Source organism: Scyliorhinus torazame, chromosome 12 (assembly GCF_047496885.1).
Source record: "Scyliorhinus torazame isolate Kashiwa2021f chromosome 12, sScyTor2.1, whole genome shotgun sequence".
Lineage (NCBI taxonomy): Eukaryota > Metazoa > Chordata > Chondrichthyes > Carcharhiniformes > Scyliorhinidae > Scyliorhinus > Scyliorhinus torazame.
This window is the reverse complement of record NC_092718.1, coordinates 133611731-133628686: the sequence shown is the minus strand read 5'-3', so window position 1 is coordinate 133628686 and position 16956 is coordinate 133611731. Positions and strand designations below refer to the sequence as shown.

At 55.5% G+C, this 16956-nt stretch overlaps 1 protein-coding gene across 2 annotated transcripts in view; it reads left to right on the top strand.

The window, feature by feature from the left end:
- atp1a3b (ATPase Na+/K+ transporting subunit alpha 3b) overlaps positions 1-16956 on the top strand; it is a 762330-nt gene that overhangs the window by 460584 nt on the left and 284790 nt on the right. For both annotated transcript variants that reach the window (XM_072469087.1, XM_072469088.1), the window contains one exon: positions 10017-10153. In XM_072469087.1, coding sequence (XP_072325188.1) covers positions 10017-10153 — 137 coding nt within the window. The remainder of the gene's footprint in view (positions 1-10016; positions 10154-16956) is intronic.

Below are 16956 nucleotides of genomic sequence, written 5' to 3'. Positions count from 1 at the left end.
GGGGAGAGAGAGAGAGTCAGCATCTTCAAGGGAGAGAGAGAGAGTCAGCACCTTCAGGGGAGAGATAGAGAGAGTCAGCACATTCAGGGGAGAGGGAGAGAGTCAGCATCTTCAAGGGAGAGAGAGAGAGTCAGCACCTTCAGGGGAGAGAGAGAGAGTCAGCACCATCAGGAGAGAGAGAGTCACCAACTTCAGGGGAGAGAGAGAGAGTCAGCACCTTCAGGGGAGAGAGAGAGATAATCAGCATCTTCAGGGGAGAGAGAGAGAGTCAGCACCTTCAGGCGAGAGAGAGAGATACAGCACCTTCAGGGGAGAGAGAGAGAGAGTCAGCACCTTCAGGCGAGAGAGAGAGAGTCAGCACCTTCAGGGGAGAGATAGAGAGAGTCAGCACATTCAGGTGGGAGGGAGAGAGAGTCAGCACCTTCAGGGGGGAGAGAGAGAGAATCAGCACCTTCAGGAGAGAGAGAGTCAGCACCTTCAGGGGAGAGAGACAGAGATTCAGCATCTACAGGGGAGAGAGAGAGAGACAGTCAGCACCTTCAGGAGAGAGAGAGTCAGCACTTTCAGGGGAGAGAGAGAGATTCAGCACCTTCAGGGGAGGGAGAGAGAGAGTCAGCACCTTCAGGGGAGAGGGAGAGTCAGCACCTTCTGGGGAGAGAGAGAGAGTCAGCACCTTCAGGGGAGAGAGAGAGAGTCAGCACCTTCAGGGGAGAGAGAGAGAGATTCAGCACCTTCAGGGGAGAGACAGAGAGAGTCAGCGCCTTCAGGGCAGAGAGAGAGTCAGCACCTTCAGGGGAGAGAGACAGATTCAGCACCTTCAGGGGAGGGAGAGAGAGTCAGCACCTTCAGGGGAGAGAGAGAGAGTCAGCACCTTCAGGGGAGAGAGAGAGAGATTCAGCACCTTCAGGGGAGGGAGAGAGAGAGTCAGCGCCTTCAGGGCAGAGAGAGAGTCAGCACCTTCAGGGGAGAGAGAGAGAGATTCAGCATCTTCAGGGGGGAGAGAGAGAGAGACAGTCAGCACCTTCAGGGGAGAGAGAGAGAGAGCCAGCACGATCAGGGGAGAGAGAGAGAGAGTCAGCACCTTCAGGCAAGAGAAAGAGAGGCAGCATCTTCAGGAGAGAGAGAGTCAGCAACTTCAGGGGAGAGAGAGAGAGTCAGCATCTTCAAGGGAGAGAGAGAGAGTCAGCACCTTCAGGGGAGAGAGAGAGAGAGAGAGTCAGCATCTTCAGGGGAGAGAGAGAGAGTCAGCACCTTCAGGCGAGAGAGAGAGAGTCAGCACCTTCAGGGGAGATAGAGAGAGAGTCAGCACCTTCAGGCGAGAGAGAGAGAGTCAGCACCTTCAGGGGAGAGATAGAGAGAGTCAGCACATTCAGGGGAGAGGGAGAGAGAGTCAGCACCTTCAGGGGGGAGAGAGAGAGAGTCAGCACCTACAGGGGAGAGAGAGAGTCAGCACCTTCTGGGGAGAGAGAGAGAGTCAGCACCTTCAGGGGAGAGAGAGAGAGTCAGCACCTTCAGGGGAGAGAGTGAGAGTCAGCACCTTCAGGAGAGAGAGAGTCAGCACCTTCAGGGGAGAGAGACAGAGATTCAGCATCTTCAGGGGAGAGAGAGAGAGACAGTCAGCACCTTCAGGAGAGAGAGAGTCAGCACCTTCAGGGGAGGGAGACAGAGATTCTGCATCTTCAGGGGAGAGAGAGTCAGCACCTTCAGGCGAGAGAGAGAGAGTTAGCACCTTCAGGGGAGAGAGAGAGAGTCAGGACATTCAGGGGAGAGAGAGTCAGGACATTCAGGGGAGAGAGAGAGTCAGCACCTTCAGGGGAGAGAGAGAGAGATTCAGCACCTTCAGGGGAGAGAGAGAGAGAGAGAGTCAGCACCTTCAGGGGAGAGAGAGAGAGATAGAGTCAGCACATTCGGGGAGAGTCAGCACCTTCATGCGAGAGAGAGAGAGTCAGCACTTTCAGGGGAGAGAGAGCGAGAGTCAGCACCTTCAGGCGAGAGAGAGAGAGTCAGCACCTTCAGGGGGGAGAGAGAGAGAGAGAGTCAGCACCTTCAGGGGGGAGAGAGAGTGCCCGCACCTTCAGGGGAGAGAGAGAGTCAGCACCTTCAGGGGAGAGAGAGAGAGAGAGATTCAGCATCTTCAGGGGAGAGAGTGAGAGACAGTCAGCACCTTCTGGGGAGAGAGAGAGAGAGAGCCAGCACCTTCAGGGGAGAGAGAGAGAGTCAGCACCTTCAGGCGAGAGAAAGAGAGTCAGCAACTTCAGGGGAGAGAGAGAGAGTCAGCATCTTCAGGGGAGAGAGAGAGAGTCAGCACCTTCAGGGGAGAGATAGAGAGTCAGCACCTTCAGGAGAGAGAGAGACAGCACCTTCAGGAGAGAGAGAGACAGCCAGCACCTCCAGGGGAGAGAGAGAGAGTCAGCACCTTCAGGGGAGAGAGAGTCAGCACCTTCAGGGGAGAGAGAGAGAGTCAGCACGTTCAGGGGAGAGAGAGAGAGGGTCAGCACCTTCAGGTGAGAGAGAGAGAGAGTCAGCACCTACAGGGGGGAGAGAGAGAGAGAGTCAGCACCTTCATGGGAGAGAGAGATAGTCAGCACCTTCAGGGGAGAGAGAGAGAGTCAGTGCCTTCAGGGGAGAGCGAGAGAGTCAGCACACTCAGGGGAGAGAGAGAGAGTCAGTGCCTTCAGGGGAGAGCGAGAGAGTCAGCACCTTCAGGGGAGAGAGACAGAGATTCAGCATCTACAGGGGAGAGAGAGAGAGACAGTCAGCACCTTGAGGAGAGAGAGTCAGCACCTTCAGGGGAGAGAGAGAGATTCAGCACCTTCAGGGGAGGGAGAGAGAGAGTCAGCACCTTCAGGGGAGAGAGAGAGTCAGCACCTTGTGGGGAGAGAGAGAGAGTCAGCACCTTCAGGGGAGAGAGAGAGAGAGTCAGCACCTTCAGGGGAGAGACAGAGAGAGTCAGCGCCTTCAGGGCAGAGAGAGAGTCAGCACCTTCAGGGGAGAGAGTCAGATTCAGCACCTTCAGGGGAGGGAGAGAGAGTCAGCACCTTCAGGGGAGAGAGAGAGAGTCAGCACCTTCAGGGAAGAGAGAGAGATTCAGCACCTTCAGGGGAGGGAGAGAGAGTCAGCACATTCTGGGTAGAGAGAGAGTCAGCACCTTCAGGGGAGAGAGAGAGAGATTCAGCATCTTCAGGGGGGAGAGAGAGAGAGACAGTCAGCACCTTCAGGGGAGAGAGAGAGAGAGCCAGCACGATCAGGGGAGAGAGAGAGAGAGTCAGCACCTTCAGGCAAGAGAAAGAGAGGCAGCATCTTCAGGAGAGAGAGAGTCAGCAACTTCAGGGGAGAGAGAGAGAGTCAGCACCTTCAGGGGAGAGAGAGAGAGTCAGCATCTTCAAGGGAGAGAGAGAGAGTCAGCACCTTCAGGGGAGAGATAGAGAGAGTCAGCACATTCAGGGGAGAGGGAGAGAGTCAGCATCTTCAAGGGAGAGAGAGAGAGTCAGCACCTTCAGGGGAGAGAGAGAGAGTCAGCACCATCAGGAGAGAGAGAGTCACCAACTTCAGGGGAGAGAGAGAGAGTCAGCACCTTCAGGGGAGAGAGAGAGATAATCAGCATCTTCAGGGGAGAGAGAGAGAGTCAGCACCTTCAGGCGAGAGAGAGAGATACAGCACCTTCAGGGGAGAGAGAGAGAGAGTCAGCACCTTCAGGCGAGAGAGAGAGAGTCAGCACCTTCAGGGGAGAGATAGAGAGAGTCAGCACATTCAGGTGGGAGGGAGAGAGAGTCAGCACCTTCAGGGGGGAGAGAGAGAGAATCAGCACCTTCAGGAGAGAGAGAGTCAGCACCTTCAGGGGAGAGAGACAGAGATTCAGCATCTACAGGGGAGAGAGAGAGAGACAGTCAGCACCTTCAGGAGAGAGAGAGTCAGCACTTTCAGGGGAGAGAGAGAGATTCAGCACCTTCAGGGGAGGGAGAGAGAGAGTCAGCACCTTCAGGGGAGAGGGAGAGTCAGCACCTTCTGGGGAGAGAGAGAGAGTCAGCACCTTCAGGGGAGAGAGAGAGAGTCAGCACCTTCAGGGGAGAGAGAGAGAGATTCAGCACCTTCAGGGGAGAGACAGAGAGAGTCAGCGCCTTCAGGGCAGAGAGAGAGTCAGCACCTTCAGGGGAGAGAGACAGATTCAGCACCTTCAGGGGAGGGAGAGAGAGTCAGCACCTTCAGGGGAGAGAGAGAGAGAGTCAGCACCTTCAGGGAAGAGAGAGAGATTCAGCACCTTCAGGGGAGGGAGAGAGAGTCAGCACATTCTGGGTAGAGAGAGAGTCAGCACCTTCAGGGGAGAGAGAGAGAGATTCAGCATCTTCAGGGGGGAGAGAGAGAGAGACAGTCAGCACCTTCAGGGGAGAGAGAGAGAGAGCCAGCACGATCAGGGGAGAGAGAGAGAGAGTCAGCACCTTCAGGCAAGAGAAAGAGAGGCAGCATCTTCAGGAGAGAGAGAGTCAGCAACTTCAGGGGAGAGAGAGAGAGTCAGCATCTTCAAGGGAGAGAGAGAGAGTCAGCACCTTCAGGGGAGAGAGAGAGAGTCAGCACCATCAGGAGAGAGAGAGTCACCAACTTCAGGGGAGAGAGAGAGAGTCAGCACCTTCAGGGGAGAGAGAGAGAGAGAGTCAGCATCTTCAGGGGAGAGAGAGAGAGTCAGCACCTTCAGGCGAGAGAGAGAGAGTCAGCACCTTCAGGGGAGAGAGAGAGAGAGTCAGCACCTTCAGGCGAGAGAGAGAGAGTCAGCACCTTCAGGGGAGAGATAGAGAGAGTCAGCACATTCAGGGGAGAGGGAGAGAGAGTCAGCACCTTCAGGGGGGAGAGAGAGAGAGTCAGCACCTACAGGGGAGAGAGAGAGTCAGCACCTTCTGGGGAGAGAGAGAGAGTCAGCACCTTCAGGGGAGAGAGAGAGAGTCAGCACCTTCAGGGGAGAGAGTGAGAGTCAGCAGCTTCAGGAGAGAGAGAGTCAGCACCTTCAGGGGAGAGAGACAGAGATTCAGCATCTTCAGGGGAGAGAGAGAGAGACAGTCAGCACCTTCAGGAGAGAGAGAGTCAGCACCTTCAGGGGAGGGAGACAGAGATTCTGCATCTTCAGGGGAGAGAGAGTCAGCACCTTCAGGCGAGAGAGAGAGAGTTAGCACCTTCAGGGGAGAGAGAGAGAGTCAGGACATTCAGGGGAGAGAGAGTCAGGACATTCAGGGGAGAGAGAGAGTCAGCACCTTCAGGGGAGAGAGAGAGAGATTCAGCACCTTCAGGGGAGAGAGAGAGAGAGAGAGTCAGCACCTTCAGGGGAGAGAGAGAGAGATAGAGTCAGCACATTCGGGGAGAATCAGCACCTTCATGCGAGAGAGAGAGAGTCAGCACTTTCAGGGGAGAGAGAGAGAGCGAGAGTCAGCACCTTCAGGCGAGAGAGAGAGAGTCAGCACCTTCAGGGGGGAGAGAGAGAGAGAGAGTCAGCACCTTCAGGGGGGAGAGAGAGTGCCAGTACCTTCAGGGGAGAGAGAGAGTCAGCACCTTCAGGGGAGAGAGAGAGAGAGAGATTCAGCATCTTCAGGGGAGAGAGTGAGAGACAGTCAGCACCTTCTGGGGAGAGAGAGAGAGCCAGCACCTTCAGGGGAGAGAGAGAGAGTCAGCACCTTCAGGCGAGAGAAAGAGAGTCAGCAACTTCAGGGGAGAGAGAGAGAGTCAGCATCTTCAGGGGAGAGAGAGAGAGTCAGCACCTTCAGGGGAGAGATAGAGAGTCAGCACCTTCAGGAGAGAGAGAGACAGCACCTTCAGGAGAGAGAGAGACAGCCAGCACCTCCAGGGGAGAGAGAGAGAGTCAGCACCTTCAGGGGAGAGAGAGTCAGCACCTTCAGGGGAGACAGAGAGAGTCAGCACCTTCTGGGGAGAGAGAGAGAGTCAGCACCTTCAGGGGAGAGAGAGAGAGTCAGCACCTTCAGGGGAGAGAGAGAGAGATTCAGCACCTTCAGGGGAGAGACAGAGAGAGTCAGCGCCTTCAGGGCAGAGAGAGAGTCAGCACCTTCAGGGGAGAGAGACAGATTCAGCACCTTCAGGGGAGGGAGAGAGAGTCAGCACCTTCAGGGGAGAGAGAGAGAGTCAGCACCTTCAGGGAAGAGAGAGAGATTCAGCACCTTCAGGGGAGGGAGAGAGAGTCAGCACATTCTGGGTAGAGAGAGAGTCAGCACCTTCAGGGGAGAGAGAGAGAGATTCAGCATCTTCAGGGGGGAGAGAGAGAGAGAAAGTCAGCACCTTCAGGGGAGAGAGAGAGAGAGCCAGCACGATCAGGGGAGAGAGAGAGAGAGTCAGCACCTTCAGGCAAGAGAAAGAGAGGCAGCATCTTCAGGAGAGAGAGAGTCAGCAACTTCAGGGGAGAGAGAGAGAGTCAGCATCTTCAAGGGAGAGAGAGGGAGTCAGCACCTTCAGGGGAGAGAGAGAGAGAGAGAGTCAGCATCTTCAGGGGAGAGAGAGAGAGTCAGCACCTTCAGGCGAGAGAGAGAGAGTCAGCACCTTCAGGGGAGATAGAGAGAGAGTCAGCACCTTCAGGCGAGAGAGAGAGAGTCAGCACCTTCAGGGGAGAGATAGAGAGAGTCAGCACATTCAGGGGAGAGGGAGAGAGAGTCAGCACCTTCAGGGGGGAGAGAGAGAGAGTCAGTACCTACAGGGGAGAGAGAGAGTCAGCACCTTCTGGGGAGAGAGAGAGAGTCAGCACCTTCAGGGGAGAGAGAGAGAGTCAGCACCTTCAGGGGAGAGAGTGAGAGTCAGCACCTTCAGGAGAGAGAGAGTCAGCACCTTCAGGGGAGAGAGACAGAGATTCAGCATCTTCAGGGGAGAGAGAGAGAGACAGTCAGCACCTTCAGGAGAGAGAGAGTCAGCACCTTCAGGGGAGGGAGACAGAGATTCTGCATCTTCAGGGGAGAGAGAGTCAGCACCTTCAGGCGAGAGAGAGAGAGTTAGCACCTTCAGGGGAGAGAGAGAGAGTCAGGACATTCGGGGGAGAGAGAGTCAGTACCTTCAGGGGAGAGAGAGAGTCAGCACCTTCAGGGGAGAGAGAGAGAGATTCAGCACCTTCAGGGGAGAGAGAGAGAGAGAGAGTCAGCACCTTCAGGGGAGAGAGAGAGAGATAGAGTCAGCACATTCGGGGAGAGTCAGCACCTTCATGCGAGAGAGAGAGAGTCAGCACTTTCAGGGGAGAGAGAGCGAGAGTCAGCACCTTCAGGCGAGAGAGAGAGAGTCAGCACCTTCAGGGGGGAGAGAGAGAGAGAGAGTCAGCACCTTCAGGGGGGAGAGAGAGTGCCCGCACCTTCAGGGGAGAGAGAGAGTCAGCACCTTCAGGGGAGAGAGAGAGAGAGAGATTCAGCATCTTCAGGGGAGAGAGTGAGAAACAGTCAGCACCTTCTGGGGAGAGAGAGAGAGAGAGCCAGCACTTTCAGGGGAGAGAGAGAGAGTCAGCACCTTCAGGCGAGAGAAAGAGAGTCAGCAACTTCAGGGGAGAGAGAGAGAGTCAGCATCTTCAGGGGAGAGAGAGAGAGTCAGCACCTTCAGGGGAGAGATAGAGAGTCAGCACCTTCAGGAGAGAGAGAGACAGCACCTTCAGGAGAGAGAGAGACAGCCATCTTCAGGGGAGAGAGAGAGAGTCAGCACCTTCAGGGGAGAGAGAGTCAGCACCTTCAGGGGAGAGAGAGAGAGTCAGCACGTTCAGGGGAGAGAGAGAGAGGGTCAGCACCTTCAGGTGAGAGAGAGAGAGAGTCAGCACCTACAGGGGGGAGAGAGAGAGAGAGTCAGCACCTTCATGGGAGAGAGAGATAGTCAGCACCTTCAGGGGAGAGAGAGAGAGTCAGTGCCTTCAGGGGAGAGCGAGAGAGTCAGCACCCTCAGGGAAGACAGAGACAGTCAGCACCTTCAGGCGAGAGAAAGAGAGTCAGCACCTTCATGGGAAAGAGACAGAGTCAGCACCTTCAGGAGAGACAGAGTCAGCACCTTCAGGGCAGAGAGAGAGAGTCAACACTTTCAGGGCAGAGAGCGACAGTCAGCACCTTCAGGCGAGAGAGAGAGAGTCAGCACCTTCAGGGGGGAGAGAGAGAGAGAGAGTCAGCACCTTCAGGGGGGAGAGAGAGTGCCAGCACCTTCAGGGGAGAGAGAGAGTCAGCACCTTCAGGGGAGAGAGAGAGAGAGAGATTCAGCATCTTCAGGGGAGAGAGTGAGAGACAGTCAGCACCTTCTGGGGAGAGAGAGAGAGAGAGCCAGCACCTTCAGGGGAGAGAGAGAGAGTCAGCACCTTCTGGCGAGAGAAAGAGAGTCAGCAACTTCAGGGGAGAGAGAGAGAGTCAGCACCTTCAGGAGAGAGAGAGACAGCACCTTCAGGAGAGAGAGAGACAGCCAGCACCTCCAGGGGTGAGAGAGAGAGTCAGCACCTTCAGGGGAGAGAGAGTCAGCACCTTCAGGAGAGAGAGAGAGAGTCAGCACCTTCAGGGGAGTGAGAGAGAGACAGCACCTTCAGGGGAGCGAGAGAGAGTCAGCACCTTCAGGGGAGAGAGAGCCAGCACCTTCAGTGGAGAGAGAGAGAGCCAGCACCTTCAGGGGAGAGAGAGAGAGCCAGCACCTTCAGGGGAGAGAGAGAGAGTCAGCACCTTCAGGGAAGAGAGAGAGAGTCAGCACCTTCAGGAGAGAGAGAGTCAGCAACTTCAGGGGAGAGAGAGAGTCAGCACCTTCAGACGAGAGAGAGAGTCAGCACATTCAGGGGAGAGAGTCAGCCCCTTGAGGAGAGCGAGAGAGAGCCAGCACCTTCTGGGGAGAGAGAGAGAGTCAGCACCTTGCGGAGAGAGAGAGAGTCAGCACCTTCAGGGGGGAGGGAGAGAGAGTCAGCACCTTCAGAGGAGAGAGAAAATCAGCACCTTCAGGGGGGAGAGAGAGAGTCAGCACCTTCAGGGGAGAGAGAGAGAGTCAGCACCTTCAGGAGAAAGAGAGAGAGACAGCACCTTCAGGAGAGAGAGAGAGAGTCAGCACCTTCAGGGGAGAGAGAGAGAGTCAGCACCTTCAGGGCAGAGAGAGAGAGTCAACACTTTCAGGGCAGAGAGAGAGAGTCAGCACCTTCAGGAGAGAGAGAGAGAGACAGCACCTTCAGGAGAGAGAGAGAGTCAGCACCTTCAGGGCAGAGAGAGAGAGTCAACACCTTCAGGGTAGAGAGAGAGAGTCAGCACCTTCAGGAGAGAGAGAGAGAATCAGCACCTTCAGGAGAGAGAGAGAGAGTCAGCACCTTCAGGGGGGAGAGAGAGAGAGACAGCACCTTCAGGGCAGAGAGAGAGAGTCAACACCTTCAGGGCAGAGAGATAGAGTCAGCACCTTCAGGGGAGAGAGAGTCAGCACCTTCAGGGGAGAGAGAGAGAGTCAGCACCTCCAGGGCAGAGAGAGAGTGTCAGCACCTTCAGGGGAGAGAGAGTCAGCAACTTCAGGGGAGAGAGAGAGTCAGCACCTTCAGGGGAGAGAGAGAGAGATTCAGCATCTTCAGGGCAGAGAGAGAGAGTCAGCACCTTCAGGGGAGAGAGAGAGAGTCAGCACCTCCAGGGCAGAGAGAGAGAGTCAGCAACTTCAGGGGAGAGAGAGAGTCAGCACCTTCAGGGGAGAGAGAGAGAGATTCAGCATCTTCAGGGCAGAGAGAGAGAGTCAGCACCTTCAGGGGCGAGAGTCAGCAACTTCAGGGGAGAGAGAGAGTCAGCACCTTCAGGGGAGAGAGAGAGAGACAGCACCTTCAGGGCAGAGAGAGAGAGTCAGCACCTTCAGGGCAGAGAGAGAGAGTCAGCACCTTCAGGGGGGAGTAAGAGAGTCAGGACCTTCAGGGGAGAAAGAGAGAGAGTCAGCACCTTCAGGGGAGAGTGTCAGTACATTCAGGGGAAAGGCAGCACCTTTATGGAGGCGGTGGGTAATCGGAACCTCATTGGACCCGGGTGGGGAGTATTTCTTGCGAAGCCTGAGACCTATACGTTGGTTCTTGACAGGTTATAATGGTGACGGGGGACCATCCAATCACAGCGAAGGCGATCGCGAAAGGAGTGGGGATCATATCGGAAGGGAACGAGACAGTGGAAGATATCGCTGCCCGTCTGAATATCCCCGTCAGTCAGGTTAATCCACGGTGAGAGACACGGGACACTCACATACTCATTTAGACACTCAACAGCCCAATGGACAAGGTTCCATTTTGCTAAGTGTAGACACTGTAGGAATGCAGAAAATGAAACATTAATTTGGACTGTACAAGATTCCTCAAACACAACTTTCATAAAACAGCGCATCTCAATTAACATTTGTGAGAGGCCCCCGTATTGGCCCCACAAGTAGAAACATTTCTCTCTCCATGTTAGATCCTATATCTCAACGCAAAATGGGCGTCAGTATTGGTCCACAGACAGTGCAGCACTCCCTCAGTACTGACCCTCTGACAGTGCAGCACTCCCTCAGTAATGACCCTCTGACAGTGCAGCACTCCCTCAGTACTGACCCTCTGACAGTGCAGCACTCCCTCAATACTGACCCTCTGACAGTGCAGCACTCCGTCAGTATTGACCCTCTGACAGTGCAGCACTCCCTCAGTATTGACCCTCTGATGGTGCAGCACTCCCTCAGTACTGACCCTCTGACAGTGCAGCACTCCCTCAGTATTGACCCTCTGACAGTGCAGCACTCCCTCAGTACTGACCCTCTGACAGTACAGCTCTCCCTCAGTGCTGACCCTCTGACAGTGCAGCACTCCCTCAGTACTGACCCTGTGACAGTGCAGCACTCCCTCAGTACTGACCCTCTGACAGTGCAACACTCCCTCTGCACTGACCCTCTGACAGTGCAGCTCTCCCTCAGTACTGACCCTCTGACAGTGCCGCACTCTCTCAGTACTGACCCTCTGACAGTGCAGCAGTTCCTAAATACTGACCTCTGACAGTGCAGCACTCCCTGAGTATTGACCCTCTGACAGTGCAGCACTCCCTCAGTACTGACCCTCTGACAGTGCAGTGTTCCCTCAATATTGACCCTCTGATGGTGCAGCACTCCCTCAGTACTGATCCTCTGACAGTGCGGCACTCCCTCACGACTGACCCTCTGACATTGCAGCAGTCCCTCAGTACTGACCCTCAGACAGTGCAGCGCTCCCTCAGTACTGAACCTCTGACAGTGCGGCACTCCCTCAGTACTGACCCTCTGACAGTGCAGTGTTCCCTCAATACTGACCCTCTGATGGTGCAGCACTCCCTCAGTCCTGACCCTCTGACAGTGCAGCGCTCCCTCAGAACTGAACCTCTGACAGTGCAGCGCTCCCTCAGTACTGACCATCTGACAGTGCAGCACTCCCTGTGTACTGACCCTCTGGCAATGCAGCACTCCCTCAGTACTGACTCTCTGACAGTGCAGTGTTCCCTCAGTACTGACCCTCTGATGGTGCAGCACTTCCTCAGTCCTGACCCTCTGACAGTGCAGTGTTCCCTCAATACTGACCCTCTGATGTTGCAGCACTCCCTCAGTACTGACCCTCTGACAGTGCAGCACTCCCTCAGTACTGACCCTCTGACAGTGCAGCACTCCCTCAGTACTGACTCTCTGACAGTGCAGCACTCCTTCAGCACTGACCCGCTGATAATGCAGCACTCCCTCAGTATTGACCCTCTGACAGTGCAGCAGTCCCTCAGTATGGACCCTCTGACAGTGCAGCCCTCCCTCAGTACTGACCCTCTGACAGTGCAGCGCTCCCTCAGTACTGACTCTCCAACAGTGCAGCACTCCCTCATTCCTGACCCCCTGACAGTGCAGCACTCCCTCAGTCCTGACCCTCTGACAATGCAGTACTTCCTCAGTATTGACCCTCTGACAGTGCAGCGCTACCTCAGTACTGTTTCTCTGACAGTGCAGCACTCCCTCAGTCCTGACCCTCTGACAATGCAGTACTTCCTCAGTATTGACCCTCTGACAGTGCAGCGCTACCTCAGTACTGACCCTCTGAAAGTGCAGCGCTCCCTCAGTACTGACCCTCTGACAGTGCAGCTCTCCCTCAGTACTGACCCTGTGACAGTGCAGCACTCCCTCAGTCCTGACCCTCTGACAATGCAGCACTCCCTCAGTCCTGACCCTCTGACAGTGCAGCACTCCCTCAGTACTGACCCTCAGACAGTGCAGCGCTCCCTCAGTACTGACCCTCTGACAGTGCAGCTCTCCCTCAGTACTGACCCTGTGACAGTGCAGCACTTCCTCAGTCCTGACCCTCTGACAATGCAGCTCTCCCTCAGTACTGACTCTCTGACAGTGCAGCACTCCTTCAGTACTGGCTCTCTGACAGTGCAGCTCACCCTCAGTATGGACCCTCTGACAGTGCAGCTCTCCCTCAGTACTGACCCTCTGACAGTGCAGCTCTCCCTCAGTACTGACCCTGTGACAGTGCAGCACTTCCTTATTCCTGACCCTCTGACAATGCAGCTCTCCCTCAGTACTGACCCTCTGACAGTGCAGCTCTCCCTCAGTACTGACTCTCTGACAGTGCAGCGCTCCCTCAGTACTGACCCTCTGACAGTGCAGCTCTCCCTCAGTACTGACCCTGTGACAGTGCAGCACTTCCTCAGTCCTGACCCTCTGACAATGCAGCTCTCCCTCAGTACTGACCCCCTGACAGTGCAGCACTCCCTCAGTACTGACTCTCTGACAGTGCAGCGCTCCCTCATTCCTGACCCCCTGACAGTGCAGCACTCCCTCAGTACTGTTTCTCTGACAGTGCAGCACTCCCTCAGTCCTGACCCTCTGACAATGCAGTACTTCCTCAGTATTGACCCTCAGACAGTGCAGCGCTACCTCAGTACTGACCCTCTGAAAGTGCAGCGCTCCCTCAGTACTGACCCTCTGACAATGCAGCTCTCCCTCAGTACTGACCCTGTGACAGTGCAGCACTCCCTCAGTCCTGACCCTCTGACAATGCAGCACTCCCTCAGTCCTGACCCTCTGACAGTGCAGCACTCCCTCAGTACTGACCCTCAGACAGTGCAGCGCTCCCTCAGTACTGACCCTCTGACAGTGCAGCTCTCCCTCAGTACTGACCCTCTGACAGTGCAGCTCTCCCTCAGTACTGACCCTGTGACAATGCAGCTCTCCCTCAGTACTGTCTCTCTGACAGTGCAACACTCCCTCTGCACTGACCCTCTGACAGTGCAGCTCTCCCTCAGTACTGACCCTCTGACAGTGCCGCACTCTCTCAGTACTGACCCTCTGACAGTGCAGCAGTTCCTAAATACTGACCTCTGACAGTGCAGCACTCCCTGAGTATTGACCCTCTGACAGTGCAGCACTCCCTCAGTACTGACCCTCTGACAGTGCAGTGTTCCCTCAATATTGACCCTCTGATGGTGCAGCACTCCCTCAGTACTGATCCTCTGACAGTGCGGCACTCCCTCACGACTGACCCTCTGACATTGCAGCAGTCCCTCAGTACTGACCCTCAGACAGTGCAGCGCTCCCTCAGTACTGAACCTCTGACAGTGCGGCACTCCCTCAGTACTGACCCTCTGACAGTGCAGTGTTCCCTCAATACTGACCCTCTGATGGTGCAGCACTCCCTCAGTCCTGACCCTCTGACAGTGCAGCGCTCCCTCAGAACTGAACCTCTGACAGTGCAGCGCTCCCTCAGTACTGACCATCTGACAGTGCAGCACTCCCTGTGTACTGACCCTCTGGCAATGCAGCACTCCCTCAGTACTGACTCTCTGACAGTGCAGTGTTCCCTCAGTACTGACCCTCTGATGGTGCAGCACTTCCTCAGTCCTGACCCTCTGACAGTGCAGTGTTCCCTCAATACTGACCCTCTGATGTTGCAGCACTCCCTCAGTACTGACCCTCTGACAGTGCAGCACTCCCTCAGTACTGACCCTCTGACAGTGCAGCACTCCCTCAGTACTGACTCTCTGACAGTGCAGCACTCCTTCAGCACTGACCCGCTGATAATGCAGCACTCCCTCAGTATTGACCCTCTGACAGTGCAGCAGTCCCTCAGTATGGACCCTCTGACAGTGCAGCCCTCCCTCAGTACTGACCCTCTGACAGTGCAGCGCTCCCTCAGTACTGACTCTCCAACAGTGCAGCACTCCCTCATTCCTGACCCCCTGACAGTGCAGCACTCCCTCAGTCCTGACCCTCTGACAATGCAGTACTTCCTCAGTATTGACCCTCTGACAGTGCAGCGCTACCTCAGTACTGTTTCTCTGACAGTGCAGCACTCCCTCAGTCCTGACCCTCTGACAATGCAGTACTTCCTCAGTATTGACCCTCTGACAGTGCAGCGCTACCTCAGTACTGACCCTCTGAAAGTGCAGCGCTCCCTCAGTACTGACCCTCTGACAGTGCAGCTCTCCCTCAGTACTGACCCTGTGACAGTGCAGCACTCCCTCAGTCCTGACCCTCTGACAATGCAGCACTCCCTCAGTCCTGACCCTCTGACAGTGCAGCACTCCCTCAGTACTGACCCTCAGACAGTGCAGCGCTCCCTCAGTACTGACCCTCTGACAGTGCAGCTCTCCCTCAGTACTGACCCTGTGACAGTGCAGCACTTCCTCAGTCCTGACCCTCTGACAATGCAGCTCTCCCTCAGTACTGACCCTCTGACAGTGCAGCACTCCTTCAGTACTGGCTCTCTGACAGTGCAGCACTCCTTCAGTACTGGCTCTCTGACAGTGCAGCACTCCTTCAGTACTGGCTCTCTGACAGTGCAGCTCACCCTCAGTATGGACCCTCTGACAGTGCAGCTCTCCCTCAGTACTGACCCTCTGACAGTGTAGCTCTCCCTCAGTACTGACCCTGTGACAGTGCAGCGCTCCCTCAGTACTGACCCTCTGACAGTGCAGCACTTCCTTATTCCTGACCCTCTGACAATGCAGCTCTCCCTCAGTACTGACCCTCTGACAGTGCAGCTCTCCCTCAGTACTGACTCTCTGACAGTGCAGCGCTCCCTCAGTACTGACCCTCTGACAGTGCAGCTCTCCCTCAGTACTGACCCTGTGACAGTGCAGCACTTCCTCAGTCCTGACCCTCTGACAATGCAGCTCTCCCTCAGTACTGACTCTCTGACAGTGCAGCGCTCCCTCATTCCTGACCCCCTGACAGTGCAGCACTCCCTCAGTACTGTTTCTCTGACAGTGCAGCACTCCCTCAGTCCTGACCCTCTGACAATGCAGTACTTCCTCAGTATTGACCCTCAGACAGTGCAGCGCTACCTCAGCACTGACCCTCTGACAGTGCAGCTCTCCCTCAGTACTGACCCTGTGACAGTGCAGCACTCCCTCAGTCCTGACCCTCTGACAATGCAGCACTCCCTCAGTCCTGACCCTCTGACAGTGCAGCACTCCCTCAGTACTGACCCTCAGACAGTGCAGCGCTCCCTCAGTACTGACCCTCTGACAGTGCAGCTCTCCCTCAGTACTGACCCTGTGACAGTGCAGCACTTCCTCAGTCCTGACCCTCTGACAATGCAGCTCTCCCTCAGTACTGTCTCTCTGACAGTGCAGCTCACCCTCAGTATGGACCCTCTGACAGTGCAGCTCTCCCTCAGTACTGACCCTGTGACAGTGCAGCACTTCCTCAGTCCTGACCCTCTGACAGTGCAGCTCACCCTCAGTATGGACCCTCTGACAGTGCAGCTCTCCCTCAGTACTGACCCTCTGACAGTGCAGCACTCCCTCAGTACTGATACTGACCCTCAGACAGTGCAGCACTCCCTCAGTACTGACCCTCAGACAGTGCAGCGCTCCCTCAGTACTGACCCTCTGACAGTGCAGCTCTCCCTCAGTACTGACCCTGTGACAGTGCAGCACTCCCTCAGTCCTGACCCTCTGACAATGCAGCACTCCCTCAGTCCTGACCCTCTGACAGTGCAGCACTCCCTCAGTACTGACCCTCAGACAGTGCAGCGCTCCCTCAGTACTGACCCTCTGACAGTGCAGCTCTCCCTCAGTACTGACCCTGTGACAGTGCAGCACTTCCTCAGTCCTGACCCTCTGACAATGCAGCTCTCCCTCAGTACTGTCTCTCTGACAGTGCAGCACTCCTTCAGTACTGGCTCTCTGACAGTGCAGCTCACCCTCAGTATGGACCCTCTGACAGTGCAGCTCTCCCTCAGTACTGACCCTCTGACAGTGCAGCTCTCCCTCAGTACTGACCCTCTGACAGTGCAGCTCTCCCTCAGTACTGACCCTGTGACAGTGCAGCACTTCCTCAGTCCTGACCCTCTGACAATGCAGCTCTCCCTCAGTACTGACTCTCTGACAGTGCAGCGCTCCCTCAGTACTGACCCGCTGACAGTGCAGTGTTCCCTCAATATTGACCCTCTGACAGTGCAGCACTCCTTCAGCACTGACCCTCTGACAGTGCAGCACTCCCTCAGTACTGACCCTCTGACAGTGCAGTGTTCCCTCAATATTGACCCTCTGACAGTGCAGCACTCCTTCAGCACTGACCCTCTGACAGTGCAGCACTCCCTCATTACTGACCCTCTGACAGTGCGGCACTCCCTCAGTCCTGACCCCCTGATGATGCAGTACTACCTCAATATTGACCCTCTGGCTGTCATTCGGACAATTCTCATGAATATCTAATTGAAAATGGAAGAGCAGTCTGTACTTGCCTGGAAGAGAACACAGATTGGTTGACAGGTAGACTCTGAACTGGAGGCATAAACCATGGAAAATGCACCAGCGGTGAGTCAGCTGTCGAGATTTTGATCAAATTCAGCGCAGGCCGAATGACTCTGATTGGTGAAGGCATTGCAAAGGAGGAATGAACATGGAAGTGGCTGGTCCCCTCCTCACCACCCATTCCCACCCCCAAGCTCTTGATTCATTCAAAAATGGGCTGTGTGTGGATCCGCCAATCGTTGACACGTGCAGTCTGGCATCGCATCAGTAATGAAATTCCTGT